This window comes from Tiliqua scincoides, chromosome 5 (assembly GCF_035046505.1).
Source record: "Tiliqua scincoides isolate rTilSci1 chromosome 5, rTilSci1.hap2, whole genome shotgun sequence".
In the NCBI taxonomy this organism is placed as follows: Eukaryota; Metazoa; Chordata; class Lepidosauria; order Squamata; family Scincidae; genus Tiliqua; species Tiliqua scincoides.
The window spans coordinates 141,515,975-141,531,116 of NC_089825.1; the positions used below are offsets into that span (position 1 = coordinate 141,515,975).

General features: G+C 46.6%; 1 protein-coding gene across 2 annotated transcripts in view; it reads right to left on the reverse strand.

Annotated features, from left to right (window-relative positions):
• The window catches only part of TEP1 (telomerase associated protein 1), a 55,279-nt gene that overhangs the window by 30,965 nt on the left and 9,172 nt on the right, over positions 1–15,142 (reverse strand). For both annotated transcript variants that reach the window (XM_066626903.1, XM_066626902.1), the window contains exons 2-15: positions 13,592–13,848; positions 10,744–11,058; positions 8,538–8,687; positions 7,315–7,449; positions 6,605–6,766; positions 6,257–6,412; positions 5,467–5,562; positions 5,117–5,247; positions 4,734–4,891; positions 3,282–3,391; positions 2,761–2,851; positions 2,312–2,486; positions 1,154–1,376; positions 253–402 (exon numbers count right to left, since the gene is read on the reverse strand). In XM_066626903.1, the coding sequence (XP_066483000.1) occupies positions 253–402; positions 1,154–1,376; positions 2,312–2,486; positions 2,761–2,851; positions 3,282–3,391; positions 4,734–4,891; positions 5,117–5,247; positions 5,467–5,562; positions 6,257–6,412; positions 6,605–6,766; positions 7,315–7,449; positions 8,538–8,687; positions 10,744–11,058; positions 13,592–13,813 (2,274 nt within the window). In that variant the 5' untranslated portion in view covers positions 13,814–13,848. The remainder of the gene's footprint in view (positions 1–252; positions 403–1,153; positions 1,377–2,311; positions 2,487–2,760; positions 2,852–3,281; positions 3,392–4,733; positions 4,892–5,116; positions 5,248–5,466; positions 5,563–6,256; positions 6,413–6,604; positions 6,767–7,314; positions 7,450–8,537; positions 8,688–10,743; positions 11,059–13,591; positions 13,849–15,142) is intronic.

The window sequence follows — 15,142 nt, forward strand, 5'->3', positions numbered from 1 at the left end:
TACGGCCCTGAGCTCCTTGGAGGAAGGATGGTATAAAAATGTGAAAGATAAATAAAATGCATTCTGTACTTGCTCAGAGGCAAGAGCTTTTTTAATGAATTTCAGAATAAAGGGGAAACCCCTAGGAAGGCCCGAAGAGAAGGAGGACCCCAGAAAGTCACATCTGCCCTGAAGTCACACCATCTACAGGGCAGAAGCCCAACACTGATTTCTCCAGTTCTGCCACCCCATTCACACAATTCCAGGTCTCACCAGAGCTTGCAAGGTCTGCACATCCTTCAGCACGGAACCCGTCATGGGCACAGGCCGCCCCGCATTCTTAGCTTGGTCAAGGAGGACGAGTTGGGCCCGCTCAGAGGCCGAATACACAATGGAGCCCAACAGCATGGCTACATCCAGTTTCTGGAGAAAAAGAAACCTTTCTTCAAAAAGAGACAGGTTCTAGTCCCTTTGAGAGCCATGCCTGTGGGGTTGGGTGGGAGAGAGAAACCATCACCACAGGACTTAATTCGCAGGTGATGAACTGCGATTAGCCTAGTTTTGCTCGCAAGACATGGAAGCAAGTGGCATTGCCAATTTTAAATGCCATGAACAGGAGAAAATGTAGGAGATTCTTCTTGTTGTTAACTACACAGAGCACTGGACTGCATGTATAATACAGCACAAAGCACTCGTTATACCTGCTCAGCTATCAGAACACTCTCCCCTCCTTCCTCCTTCCCCTGCGTGTGCTTGTATGATCCCATATGTCTACATATATCCCTTCCTGAACAAGCATTAGTGCTACAGTCGTGTTTTTGGATGCGGGCCTGTCAAGGACGAAAAAGCAATGTCCCTGCCATAGTAAGAAGAAGGGGCTCAGCCAAGAGATCCCGTGGCCTCTCCTTGAACCTGGAGCCAGCCCTGATCCCCCCTTATTTTAAAAGTTATGCATCAGTACTGCCAGATGGGCTGCTGTACAATGAAGAGATCATTGCACAGGTACTACAAACTGGTGCTATATTTGCAGTTGTTGTAGCTCTTTTTGTAATAGGAAAAGGCAAGAGTAATTATTGAAAAACAATTTGTTTCCTTCTGTTCGTTCTTGGCTGCTGTTCTTCTATCAAAGCTCAAGTAAAACAAGGAGAGAGATGGCCAAGAACTCTTTACGAACCGTAAGAGGTTTGCCTATTTCTCCGCTGCCATCTTTTTGCTCGGGGTTCGGGCAGCAGAGATCCCGGGCTTTTTGGAAAGGCTCACACATACTGTGATCGCAAGAGATCAGGATGAGAGTGCGGCCACGAATAGGGGGCACGTTGTGCCGGACGGCCAAGTGGATCGCCGTCTCCAACGCTTGACGGTAACGCTGCAGGGTAGCCTGCCTGTAACGTAAATCTCTGCAAATGAAAGAAAAACACACCAATGAATATTTAAAAGTCTGAACATCACAGAATGGTACTGGCTGGTCCTGCAATGAACAGAGCCACCACAATGCGTACAGTGCATCCTCCTCATTCAAGGGAGTTTGCTTCCTCTGTGGGCCTCAGAAGAAACTACTTCCAGTTTTCAGAAGCAAACTGGAAGTTGCCTTCCAAAAACCAGAAGTTGCTTCTGCAGGCCATTCAGAGGCCCATGGAGGCCAAAAGAGTGGGTCGCAAGCCTGGAGTGACCCAAGAGAGACCTCCGGAGGCTCTAGGTAAGAATTGCAGGGAGCCATGTGGACTCTCTGTATCCACGGATGCTTAGCTCTGCAGATATGGGACCCACAGATAAGGAGGATCTGCTGCGCACATGTTTCTTACATTAACTGTGTACAGCATGAAACAGGTTTTTCAAAAGAATGTATGACCAGCTCATAGATTTACAGCAACAAGGAGGAAATGATGGACATAAGAAGAGTCCTGGTGGATCAGGCCCAGGGCCCATCGAGTCCAGTTTCCTGTTTATCACAGAGACCCAATAGATGCCGCAGGGAGCACACAAGAGCACAAGATACTTGCTTCTCACTGCCACTCTCACAACCACAGACAGACGACCTTAAAAAAACCACACACAACAACTGGACAAACCAGCGAAGGAGAGCTTCATTCACAGATATTACCCATGCTAGCAAAGCGAAGCCTCCATGTCCAGTAGTAACATTCCTTCAACTCTAATGCTGGCAACAAATAACAGAGTGGGCATTTCCACTGTGCCCTGCTCTCCAGAAGGATCTGGTTGGTTGCCAGAGAAGAGCGATTGTTGACTTCTATATGTACAAGACTTCCTTTTGCATATTCTATATGTCCACCATTCAAGGTCTTAGAAATGGCCCCAGCAGCCATAGCTCTACCTAGACTTCAGCAGTCTTTTCTTCTCGCTTTTCACCAACTGGAAGATGACAGGGACTTCCATTGCGCCACGTAGCACCCGACGACTACGAATCTCTCTCACAACTTTTGGGAGGCGTGATGCATATCTCTTCAGGATCTTTTTGATGAGGCACATGTTTGAAGGGATGGGTTTCCCTGGCAGGGCAAAAGATACACTTTCAACCGCACACACCACCCTCTGTACCTTGCTTGCAGGGCAAATCTTTCAAGTGTATTTCCAGTTTTGTGATACAGTTGTGTGACCCTAACATAACGTCTTCATTATTGTAAGTGACCTTAGTCAGCCTTGTAAATAGAGAGGGGGCAGAGGAAAGGGGGGTTAGAAACCAGCAAATAATTAATCGAGGGACCCCAGGCTTGCAGTGCAGGGCAAAGTGTTAAAAGCCAAACCCTATGACATAGGCCTCACCCTCCTCCTCGAGGTTCTTCTCCAAATGCTGGATGACCTTGTAGGCGGCAAGGAATCGAAAAGGGAGCTGTCTACTGTGAATCACAGACTCCTGGGAAGGATGAGAGGAATGGGGGAGGGGAGAAAAGGCAATTAACAAATGGAGACAGAACAGATTAGTAACTAGCAAAACAGCCAACCTCTGTAACAGAAGCATATAAGAGCAATGGAAATATCTGGAGCATGGCAGTCTGGGAACACAGAGAGGAGGCTGGCAGTTGGAGGATCTATATATTTCCTGGTTGCCCCATTAGCCAGGTCCAGAGTAAAAGTTTGCCTTTTCTCATATCCCAGATACCAACCACATCCCACAATGTTTAGTGGAAGAGGTTCTGAGCTGCATCATCTCCTTTCTGCGTATTCCTTACTCCGGCTTCAATTTCTGGGTCATGACGAAGTGCAACGAAAGTGCAACGAAGTAGCCCTACTACAGACACCCCACACACAGCTCTACATTATTTCCTGGTCAAAGGCAGCCTCACCTTGTCCTCCAGGCGCTTCAGCAGGAGCTTGTGGTGTCTTTCGCTCACCCCTGCCCGCAGGATGTTGCACAGGTTACGCAGCATGGCCATGAAAGGCAGTTTCCCAGAATCTGTGAGGAGGACAACAGGCTTGTGGGCATCTGCTCTGCAAGGAGGTCAAAATTTACCCTGTGTACATTGACTTTACAGTCACTTCATTTAAGATGATCTAACAATTTAAAAACCTTCCCATCCCACAAGCTGCAATGACGAAACACAAACATGCATTGAAACTGTTACCAAAAAAAGCAAGAAACAAACTGTTGACAAGGAACACTTGACTAAGACCTCAGCAGCAACAACGCAGATCAAGGACATACTGAGAGCCCAAAGAGATGTCCATGCACCGCACTTCATGACGAGGAAAGAACATGAAGTGGCACCTCGAGTGAGGCCTTAAGTGTGTGGCTAGGCTTATATTTGACTCCTGCTAGTAGTGGGAGGGGTGTGGAGGCCCCCCAAAGCCCCTGCTGACTTATGCCCCTTCCCCTCGAGTTCTAAGAATTTTCTGGGCAGCCTTGAGGACTAGAATCTTCTTCAAGAGAAAAGAAAAAGGCGATTCTCATTTCTGGTGAAGACATGAAATCTCAGACTACACACAGACTATCTCAGCATCACCGGCAGTCTGCATTTCAGTATCTACATCACTTTGCATTTTCCTGTCACCCCCCCCCCCCCACTTTGTGAACTTTTTACTTCACACCTCAATCAGGTAGTCCCTTTTCTGCTGTACCCCCTAGATTCCACTCTCCATTTAGAGGACTTCTGTTTTTAAATTATGCACTAACTCTGGTATACACTAGCGGTGTAGCTAGAGAGGGGGGCAAAGCACTAAGTTTTGCAGGGAGCCTCATCGCAGCACGCAAGGGACCCCTTCCCTTCGGAGCCATGCAAAATAAAGGTGTATGCTTGGAATGACTCCAAAGGGGGGGAGGGGCCTCTTGCACACTGTGATGAGACTCCCTGCAAAACTCAGCGCTTTGCACCCCCTTTAGCTATGCCTCTGTGAATGTGGACCCTTCTTATAGACAAGCAAGTACGTTTGTGGGGTTTGGCTGTGCAACACCATGTCACTGCAACATTTACTGGCAAAAGGCGAACTGCACAACTTCCCCCATTTTGTTCCAACAGCTAGCTCGTTAGGATGATACTTCCAATGTCCTGATTAGCTGCAATAGTTTAAGCGCACATGACACACAATGCCCTGCTCAGTCTCCTCTTGCTCAGGTGCCACCAGTTAACTGAGAAGTTTGCCTCTCTGCATGTGTGGGGCTGGATCAAAGCAGTCAAGCATCATCCAAATCATCCCGGAGATACCCAAGGGTTGTTTCCCGGACATTCAACAGTTTTGATCTGGGGCCGGCAGAGGGTTTTGAGCTGCCCCATTTTGACAGATGAAAAGATTGCAGGTACCAATCAGTTCCTCCCACACGATGGCGCTGTTCCCACGCTGGCTCAGCTCCCTCTCCCAGGTGAGCGGTGTAGGAAGTCTCATGCGAGTACCAGCAAGGCTGGAGTCCCAGGGCCCTGGAAGGCGGCTACGGGAGAAGGACTGCAGATCAGAGGGGTACCTGCAGAAGCAGTGGTAAGGAAGGCGTCGTTTCATAATGAGTGCATATTGGAGTAGCTGCCTAGAGTCCAATATCACATTCATGGCAGCTTGCTTTTAAAATTAAGTTGCTAGCCCTCATGATAACAGAGGAAGTTCTGAGTTCTGAATAGCTAAGAATAATAATCAGACACCACAAAGTACTTCCACTGGCAAGGAGGTTTCAGCAGTATTTTGGCTGCCTCACCTATGCCCCAGGAGACTCATCACGTGTTGGGCTGGCTCACAAATGTGAAGGCGCTGGATCAAAGTTTTTAAAGAGAAGAGACTCTTGGAGGCTGCCGGATGCTTCTCTCTCAGTTCAGACTCACTGTGAAACTGCAGAAAAGGTGACAGAGGACCAAGAAGCCTCAAGCCCCTGTGCTTGTGTGCAGCCATGGGTGCATTTCATCTGCCCGCTTCCCAGATGCGACAAACTTCATGCTTCAATAATTTTCTGCCCACCCCCCAATTAGCCCACAAGTTCAGATTTGATGGTGGGAGGGGTGCCTTAGTTTCCAGGTCACCCCAGCCTCTATTCTCCCAGGTGGTACTTACAATTTTCTCAAGAGCCTCTAGTTGTCGTGCAAGAGGTTTATAAGAACCCGCCGCATGCTTTCTCCAGTCGCTTCGCTGAGGGGCTCCTGGATCCCTCTGTGAACAAAAAATGGTTACCAAACCACCTGACGTACTAGACGCTCCCAGAGATATGACAAAAGTGGACTCCACAGATAAGTGCTAATGGAGGAGAACAGTGGATTCCATGCATTACAAATACAAATTTAATGACACTGAAGTCCAAAGCCAGATAATTTGGTTGGCTATCCCTGCCCTGTTTCCCCACCCTACTCCCATGAAAGGAGAACAATTCAGTGTCTCTCTACAGCTCTTAAAGTTTCTAACTCCCACACCTATCAAGATTTTTTAAGGACCGATTCCCATCTGTCACACGGGCACAATTCTCGACTAGTTATATTGAAAGTTCATACTGTACTTTGGCCTCGCTGTCACCTGGCTCAAAGCTCCTACCTCAGAAAAACCTCCCTTGCTTGCTCCCTTCCTACGTGTCTCCAGAGCCTGCTCAACTATAGTTTCCCATTACCTATAGGTTTGCCTCCTCCCGTGAAATGTCTGCTCACTTCCCCTCACAAGACCCTTGCTCTTTGGAGTATTCTTCAACTGCAGGCTTTACATTCCCTCAAGTAGTTAGAATGTTTGTGAACATTCCTTAATATCACAGCAGCTCTGCCAATACATGCGAGCAGAGACACAGGGAAAAATTCAGAAACAGCAGACATATGTAAAAAGAGCAACAGGCAGGTCTTTAACTCAGGTGTTCTCTTCCCACCTTCTTGGTCTTCCGCCGATGACATTTTTTACCCCGGCTTTTACGGGTGTTGTATTTGGCTAACTGGTAGGCATCAAACTGCTTAAACTTGTCAGTCATTGCTGCACGGAGGCATGACGGCATTGGGGCCAGAGCTTCTCCTTCTCCTGCTAGGCTCTAGGAGAAAGAGAGAGAGAGAGAAATAGTGCCATCACCTGATTACAGAACACATGAGAGTGAACGCTTGGATCACTGCTGGAATTCCCTGCTGCATGATTCTGGGAAGCACCAGAGGTGATGGGAGGGAGGGAGAGAGAGAGAGAGAGAGAGAGAGAGAGAACATGAATGACTGTGCATGAGTCTTCCTACCTGGTGGAGCTTGGCCACCTCCAACCAATCAGAAGGGAGACGCACAGTGTGGCAGAAATACCGCCGCAGGTATGGGCGGCAAGGCAGGAGGCGGGAAGATAGCACCAGAAGAAAATTAGCTGTGCTGCGGATATTCAGTTCCTGGCGAGTGTAAAGGGCAACCTACAATGAAAAGGAAAAAAAGAGAGAGAGAAGATGCTGATGGAAAACAAATAAATGAAATAAGGACCTGGGAGTCTTGGAGGGGTTATATTTGTCAGGAATATTTATATTTTTAAGCAGAATATTAGTGTCAGGGCGGCCACATCCAAAGATTTCAGTTCAACACCAAAAGCTAAAGGGTGTGAAAGTTTCTACAAGCATGGTTCCAGTTCTGGCACTCGCAGTCACAGGGAGAAGACGGATGCTGCTGAAAGCCTACCCCCTCAAAAGAAAACTTGGAACCAAGGAAACATTGAAGACAACTCACAGCGCAATCCTACCCTGCGCTGGAACAGGCAGGCCAAGCAGCCTGCACTGTATTCAGCACAAGATTGGGGTCAGAAGTGGCTCAGCCGGAGGCAAGGGGAAACTTCCTTTTACCCTCGGGTAAACCACCACGGTTCCAATGGGTCACCTCAGACTTGCGCCACCTTGGTCTATGGTGCTCATGCCTCACTCCCCTCCTAGAGCTTTGGATGCAGCCCAGAAATGCACCATTTCATTTGTACCTTGAGGATAAATTCTGGTTCCCGCTCTGCTAGGTTCTTGCACACTTCTTCCAGCTTCTGCTGCAGCTCCCCTCCTGTGTCCCCAAAGTTTGCCCCCTCCACCAGAGAGGAGCAGACCAGGCTCACCAACTTCAACTGGAAACGTTAAAAAGGAGTGGAGAGGAGAGAATAAAAACGGAAAGTTTAGAAAGAGTTCCATGAGTTCCAGTACTCTAAATTTCACTATTCTAGTTCCCTGGACACCATTCAAACTATAGACACAGAAGGGAAACCAGGAGTCCCAACTTCTAAACAATTCACTCAGAGCCGGATGAAAGGCAGAGGCTCAGGTGTCCTTCACCCATGACACCCTACTCAACTGCTTTCAGAACCAGAAAAAAAACCTAGTAATCCATCAGATTCTTCCTGCTGTCCCCAAAACAACACTAGCAATACCTAGGCCACACTTGTATGAGAGAGCAGCACACCAAACTGGTTCAGTTTGCCAAGTATCTCCTTTTTTATTTTTTTGCAATTTTTCCATTTCCAAATGGAAATCTCAGTTTTCAAGTTTCTAAATCCTATGGCTGAAGAGTTCAGTTGCTGTTGTATACACACCATCAAGCCTAATTCTCACACTGTATGGAAGAACAAGCTGCTCATAGACCAGGTGCAATGTTCCTTCCAGTGAGACACTGAATTTGTCTCTTCTCCTTTGCCATTGCCCAGTAAATCCAGATTCAATTACTCATAATGCTAAAAGGGAAGGACCACTTCCTATTACAATGGGCCACCACCAGTCAAGGTGGTCCAGGAAGGTTGTTCTGCGTGTTCTACCTCTAGCAGTAGTGCTCCAGGCGATGACATAAAAAGGGGACTTCCTTGTGGTGGCACCTGAGTTGTGGTACTCTCACTCCCAGGAGGTAAAGGGCAATGCCATCTCTGTCATTGTTTTGGTACCAGCCAGAGCCTCTCCTGTTCCTCACTGCCTTTGATCTGAAAGATTTTTGTGGCCTTGACTGGAGGTTCACTTGCTGCTATGGCTTCTATATGGTTTTATTTACTTATTTTGTTATTATTTCATTTTAGTGCACTTTATTCTGTGGCTAAATTCCACTCAGTAGGAATTTCTGCATTTCCAATGACAAGACACAGCATCACACATATAAGTCCAACCTTGGCGACACCTTTGAACCAACTGCCTACCCAGGAGTCCCGGCTCCTGTTACGATCAGCCTTCCTACCTTTTCTTCTTTCACATCCTGCTCTTCGCTTTCCATTGGCATCACATCCCCAGAGGGGTCTTCCTCTTCTGAATGTTTCTTCAAGCTGCCGTTCGGAATTGACAGAACGTACTCCGGCATCATGTCAGCCGAACCCCCATCTTCATCCCACTGTGAACAAAAGTGCATATATTTCAGTGGGGAAGGGCAGGCTGCACTTGCAGTGGTGAGGTTGGGCATGCTGAAGTTCCCAGATTCAAACCCTGGCAGCATCCCCAGGTAGGGCAGGGAAACAGTCTGAAAGTGCCAGCCCATGCAGGCGCAACTGAGAGAGCAAAGGTCTGATTTGGCAGAAGACTGCTTACTTAAAGGATATGCAAATCTTTAGCTTGGTACTTGAATTATGGGGGGAAAGGAAGGGAGGCCTCGAATGAAATCTCCAAGCAACTCCTTCCAGTTCTGACCAAATCATGGAGCCTCTGCAGCCTTCTTACAAAACATCATCTCAGGTGCCATTACAAAAGAGAAGGGCTCTGGTCCTTCTCTGGCCCCCTGTAACTTGAGCGCTACAAAGTCAAGGCTGAAATGAACCTACCAGTGTTTCCCATTATTATTTGCTAAACATATTTGCTATAGATGAGCACAAACAACTGGGGGAGTTCTCCTGTGCGAGCCTTATTGAAGGGTGCAATGTAGGAGGTACATAGCTATGTTCCATCTGAAACTGTAGAAAGCTGAAACTAAAGGGGAATGTTGAGAATATACATTAGGAGAACATAAACCTGAATTTTGGCATGCAAACCTAGGAGCCAGGGGGACACCATGATTGGTTTTACACTGTCTCAGCTCTGCACTCCACCTGAAGACATCCAAGACACACCAAGGGTAAATAAGGGAGCATGGAGGAAATAAACACCACTGGGGAATCCTCTCCCCCAAATTGCACAGGACTGCTGAGCTGCAAGGTTGGATGGGGAGCTTCGGTGTCACACGCCCCTGAAATGCCACAGTCCAACATCGCAGCACAGTTGCCATGTTGTGCCTGGCTGCTAAGGTCTGGGAGGAAGTGAGCAGAAAGCTGAAATCTAGCCCCAGATCCAATCAGGGGGAGGAGTTGAAAAATACAGGAAGTTGCAGAAGATAATTTAGGGGTTGAGGAATGCATACCTCACACCCTCAACCCTACTTTCATCTCCTATTCCAGGAGTTCAGAAATTGTTAAGGGCTCAGGTAGGTCAATTCCCACCTCCCACCAAACTGCCTGACTTTTCTGTTTATTCATTTCTCCACATTTTGGATGAGAAAAAAATCCAAGAGCCAAAATCAGGTTCAAGCCTGTATTAGGACCAGTTAGCACCCAGCTTGACAAAGATTTCTGGAGAGCTTAAAAGGTTGCCACTTTGTTTTGTTAGCTAGTCCTAATTAAGGCAATGTCCTGCTTTTGGATTTCATAACCTAGACTCCACTGCTCATGTTCGTTCCCCACCTGCACCAGGGCACAGAACAGAAGAACCTCCCACGAGACAGCAGAATTGTCCCGTTCATTCCAACAGTGAAGATAATTGCATATCAGTTCAGGACATGTGGAAAAGCTAATTGGCTATGTACCCGACTAAACACAAAGACAACGTGTTGCAAACACAGACTAAACACATAACTTGCGAGCGATTGGCTGGCAGGTTAATGTGCATGCAGTAATAGAGTCTCACAATTGGCTATGCAACTGCAACCACAACATGTCATTTGCTGATTTAATCGTTCAAAGTTTACTTATAAAAAGGCTAATTTACTGCCAGGAACATCAGATTAGCGAGCTTGTGCCAATTTCTTCACTACAGAGGTGAAGAAACTGATCATTTTGCTCCCCAGGGAAAATCAAGGACAGATTTGGCGACACTTTCAAGGTGTGGTTTGTATACCCAAGTCAAAATCATGGCAACGACCTACAAAGGACGACTGGAGCTTCCCCCGACAATCCCACAGTCCTAGCTGTCAACAATGACTTGGGAAAAGAAATACTCACAATCTGAGATGGTTTCCTAAAAATATATGGAATTTTAATTCCCACCCTGTAAAAAGCCCTATTTCCTTCCTGCTGCACTTTGTTTCCAGCCCTCTCCAGGCAATCAAGAGTTAAAACCTCTGACATCAGTCCTTTGGTTGCCCTGATGACACTCCTGCCAGTGGTCACTGCTTTCATGAGTTCCCACCCAAATTTTCTTCTTACTCTGAGGTCGACACATGGTCTGGGAAATTCATTCTGGGAGTTGTGATCTGGGAGCAACCCACTGCAAGCCTGCACACCGAATTTCTCCAGGGGCTCCAATAGGAAATGGAACTGCGTATCCAAAGACTTTGAAGAGGCCAGCTGTAGGGTAGAGGTGGCAATGGGACACAGCAGGCGAGTTCTGGTCTCCTCCAGCCCCTGAAAATGGAGGGGGGCAGAGCTGGTTTGTTTCAGAAGTGGATTTTCCAACCAGGATGTGTTTGGTTCAGAAAAGGACAGAGGTTTCTTGACTCCATCTTCAGCATCTGGAGCTATCTAGAGGAAAGAGCATAAGAGAACAGTCGATATCAATAAGAATGCAAAATCCAGAAATCACCATTTATCTTTAGAACTGCTATACCCCAGTGGCTCCCATCAGCTGAAGGAGGAGCTGTACACCAATTTCCAGTGCTGATCTACAGAATCAGACACAACACCCGGTACAGATTTCTTCAAATCTCCCATATCAGACTGGGAAGGAGAGAGTTACACTGTTGAACATTCTGCCGTGTCAAAAACTTCCCTGCCCACAGTAAACTAGCATGGCAGGGAGCAGGCTGTAGTTTAGCCTTATAATAATAATAACAACAGGTATTTATATACTGCCTTTCTTTGTCTTTATTCAAGACTTTATTCAAGGCAGTTTACATAGGCAGGCTTTATTTAAATCCCTTATTAAATAGGGATTTTTACAATTTGAAAGAAGGTTCTTTCTTTCAAGAACCACTACATTCAGGTGTTTCATTCCGATCTGGCTTCACATTCTGGCCTCCATCCTCCCACGCTCAGAGCAGATGGAATAGCTCGGCTTCAGCTTGTCAGCTGCTTCAAGGTCGCACGGTGTCGGTGGCCTCGAACTGGCGACCTTGTGGATGTTATCTTCAGGCAGACGGAGGCTCTACCCTCTAGACCAGACCTCCTGCCCAGCCTTCTCCTGGATATGCTGATTTTCCAAGGGCTGGGAATTTTCTACCCAGGCAGAGCATTCCAACATACTCTACGTGAATATATGGTCCCACATGACGTATCTCTCAGCTCTTTAAACATTTTTGCGCAAGAATAAATAAATCAAATTTGCACCTGAAACAAATGTCACTCTGAGCCCTAACTAAATGGCAGCAACAAAACATCCTTTCTCTACCACTGTGCTTGAATCTGCCCTCTGCACACAGCTTCTTTCACTTGGCCCTTCTGGGCTGTTATGCTGCAGAGGTGCCTGGACACCTTGCCAATAAGAAGTTAGTGCCCAGGTTGTTTTTTTTTTTAAGTTTAGAAATAAAGCAACCGGGACAGCGGACACACCCAAGACAGAGGTCCATAAACTTATACAAGACGTGGACAAAGCGAGAATTTTCTCAGGGTCACCCAGTGACGTCGATTGGCACCAAATTCAGGCAGGCACGAGAAAGCAGCACCTGGCACAATGCACAAATTAACTTATCAGATTCAGTTGCACAAGATGTGGAAACAAGCCACTGGGCTCAGATGACTTTACTTGATCAACAGACAAAATGAATGGGAGAGAAGTCTGGTTACTGGCCACAACAGCTAAGTGAAGCCTCCCAGCTCAGAAGCACTGACACTGAATAACAGTTGCTGGGAAGCAACCATGGGGGAGGACTGTTGATTTCCATGCACTGCTTATGGCCTTCCTAGAGCATCTGGTTAAACTCCAAAAGCAGGGCTGGCCCATCAAGGAGGCCAACTAAGCCACTCACCTCACGTAGCAAGTTGGCAGAAGGTGCCTACCTCTAGCCACTCATTTACCTCCACTGCTTCTCCTCTTCCTCCTACAGTTTGGAAGGGGAGGTTGGAGGCACTCTAGCTCACCATTCTCCTCTTCCTCTCCTCTACGCTTCCTCTTACACTCATCACCCTCTTCCTTTTCCGATCCAGGGAGTAGGATGAGCAGAGGCTGGTACATCAACAGGTTAAAGGGGGGTGGACAGTATCTGGGGTGCCACCTCAGGAGCTGGGAAATCTCAGGTCAACCCTGACTGTGAGACACATTTTCTGGCCTGGAGAGACCTTGGACTGATCCAGTAGGGCTCCATTATGTTGCTATACAGACTCTATTGCAAATGCAGTTAGGTACTTATGAAAATTTGAGAAGGCAAATCTTATTTCTGTAATATTTACAGGCATTTTGAGAACTGGAGTACACAGAACTTTCTACTTTAGCATAGTCAAGCCCTGTCCAGATATCACAGAATTCATCTTGGCTATACTTCCCTACACAGAGGCAGCTATACTCTCTGAGCTGAGAAGCAGCATTGTGAGAAAGGCCTTGTGCCAGTAGCACTCACAGCACCAAACAGCACTGGAGGTGCCCATGCTCCTTTTCCTTCTACAAGTTCAGTGCACACAATCCAGGACTCAGAATGGTACTATGAATTTAAAAATGTGTTTGGTCAACTTGACTAAACTGGTTGTGTGAAGCCCTCATGGTTCCTGACTGGGAATCCTAATTCCAGTAGCATCCTCATCATGAACTTGGTTGGGGCCCACTCTTTGACACCTCCTAGCATCCTCTCCTCCACAGGGGTTTTTCCAGGTTCCAAAGAATTTTCTAGGGACCATCTGTCAGAACTTTCTAGGGACCATCAATCATCAAACCCAAGGCAAAAACCAACTTCTAAATTATAGCTCCAGCCTATCACCTTCTCCCTTCTAAGTAGCTCTAAAAATTATTGTTTTATGACAAGGAATTTCCCATGACTCCTTGGGAAGGGGAGAGGGAAAGAAGCCATGACAGCAAGACACATCAACTCCCCTCTATAGGGACCTACAAGCATTCACATAACCTTACCCCACTGGGGCATCTGTAGTCCAGGATGCTTGAAGAATAAGGTTTTGTCTGCCTGTCAGGAGGAAGCTGGCTCAGGATGTTGGGAGATTTCAACAAGGCTTGCCATGAAGCAGAAGGGCTGATAGGGTGCAAAAGTCGGGCCCGGGACTCCTCCAAGCCTTTCAGGGTGAGGGAAACAGGAAGGAAGGGCTTCTCCACACAGAGATGGGCAGAGGAATCCATTGGCCTCGCTGGAAAGGCAGCAGATGTCGAAACGTCTGCAGAAATAAAGACATAAGGCATGGCTGTTGGCACCCACATTAGCAAGTAATTGTCCCATACAACAGCACCTCCATGTTGCAAGGAATAAGAGAACCTTAGAAAGCTTCATTTAACCAAGCCACAAAATTCTAATTTACAAACCTGGCTGCAACAATGAACTTTGATTTTTTTTTTTTAGTGCCTCAATGTAGCCTTTACAACCTTTTCTTTCAAAAAAAGTGAATGCCACGAGGCTAAATTAACCCTGGGCAGACTTGAGCAAATGCCTCTCTCAGGCTCCTACCTAGAAACACTGCAATTGGGGGAATGACATAATACATCACCAGGCCGGTTTGGATGATACGTACTTTTAATGCCCGATGAGTAGCACATGAAAGTAGATCTGTGCAATAAGCAGACTCTCTGACCTGACCCAATTTGAACATAAAAATATCCTAAATGCATGTGGTCGGTGACATTTAAAGGAGGCCTGTCACGCCCTCCAAGACATCTTACAGCACAGCCCCACACGTCTACTCAGAAGTAAAATCCTGTGGTTTCCAGCTTTCAAGTACATAGGATTGCAGCATTAGTTGATCAATCATATAAGTTTTGATAGCACTCTCTTGAATGCAGCTGTGATGAAGAAAGCATTCATAATTTTAAAGTATATAGGCATGCCAGCACAGGCTTGATCCAGATAAAGACAAGGCCTGCATGAGAGAAGGTAGAAATTGCAAACTCCTACAGGAAGGCTAAAATGACGGATTTTAAAAAATGCTTACATCTAAAGTCATTAATCCCCTTTCGTTTTTTAAATGAAAGAAAAAATTGCTACTTGAGTAATCAAACATACTTTTTTTCATTGATAAAGAGGTTTTTAATTCAATAAGGCCCAAATCCCAACCAACTTTCCAACACTGACATAGCTGTGCCAATGGGGCATGTGCTGCATCCTGCAGTTGGGTGGTAGTCATGGAGGCCTCCTCAAGGTAAGGGAGGCCTCTTACCTCGGAGTAGCATTGCCCTTATCCTGGTGCTGAAAAGTTAGTTAGAATTGCACCCTAAATCAATTAATGTACTAAACGCTGAAGCTGTAGTTGAAAGGGGAAGGTTTGTTTTAAACGCATTAAACCAGTGTTTCCCAAACTGTGGGTCGGGAGCCAATTTTTGGTGGGTCGCGAAAAGTTTTTGAAACAAAAAAAAGTTGCAAGTACCTTTGCTCAGGTTGTTGAAGAAAATTGTTAGCTGGAATGCTAACCTGTGATACAAGGTAATCTTCATTACCCCCCCCCCCAAATTAAAATGTCA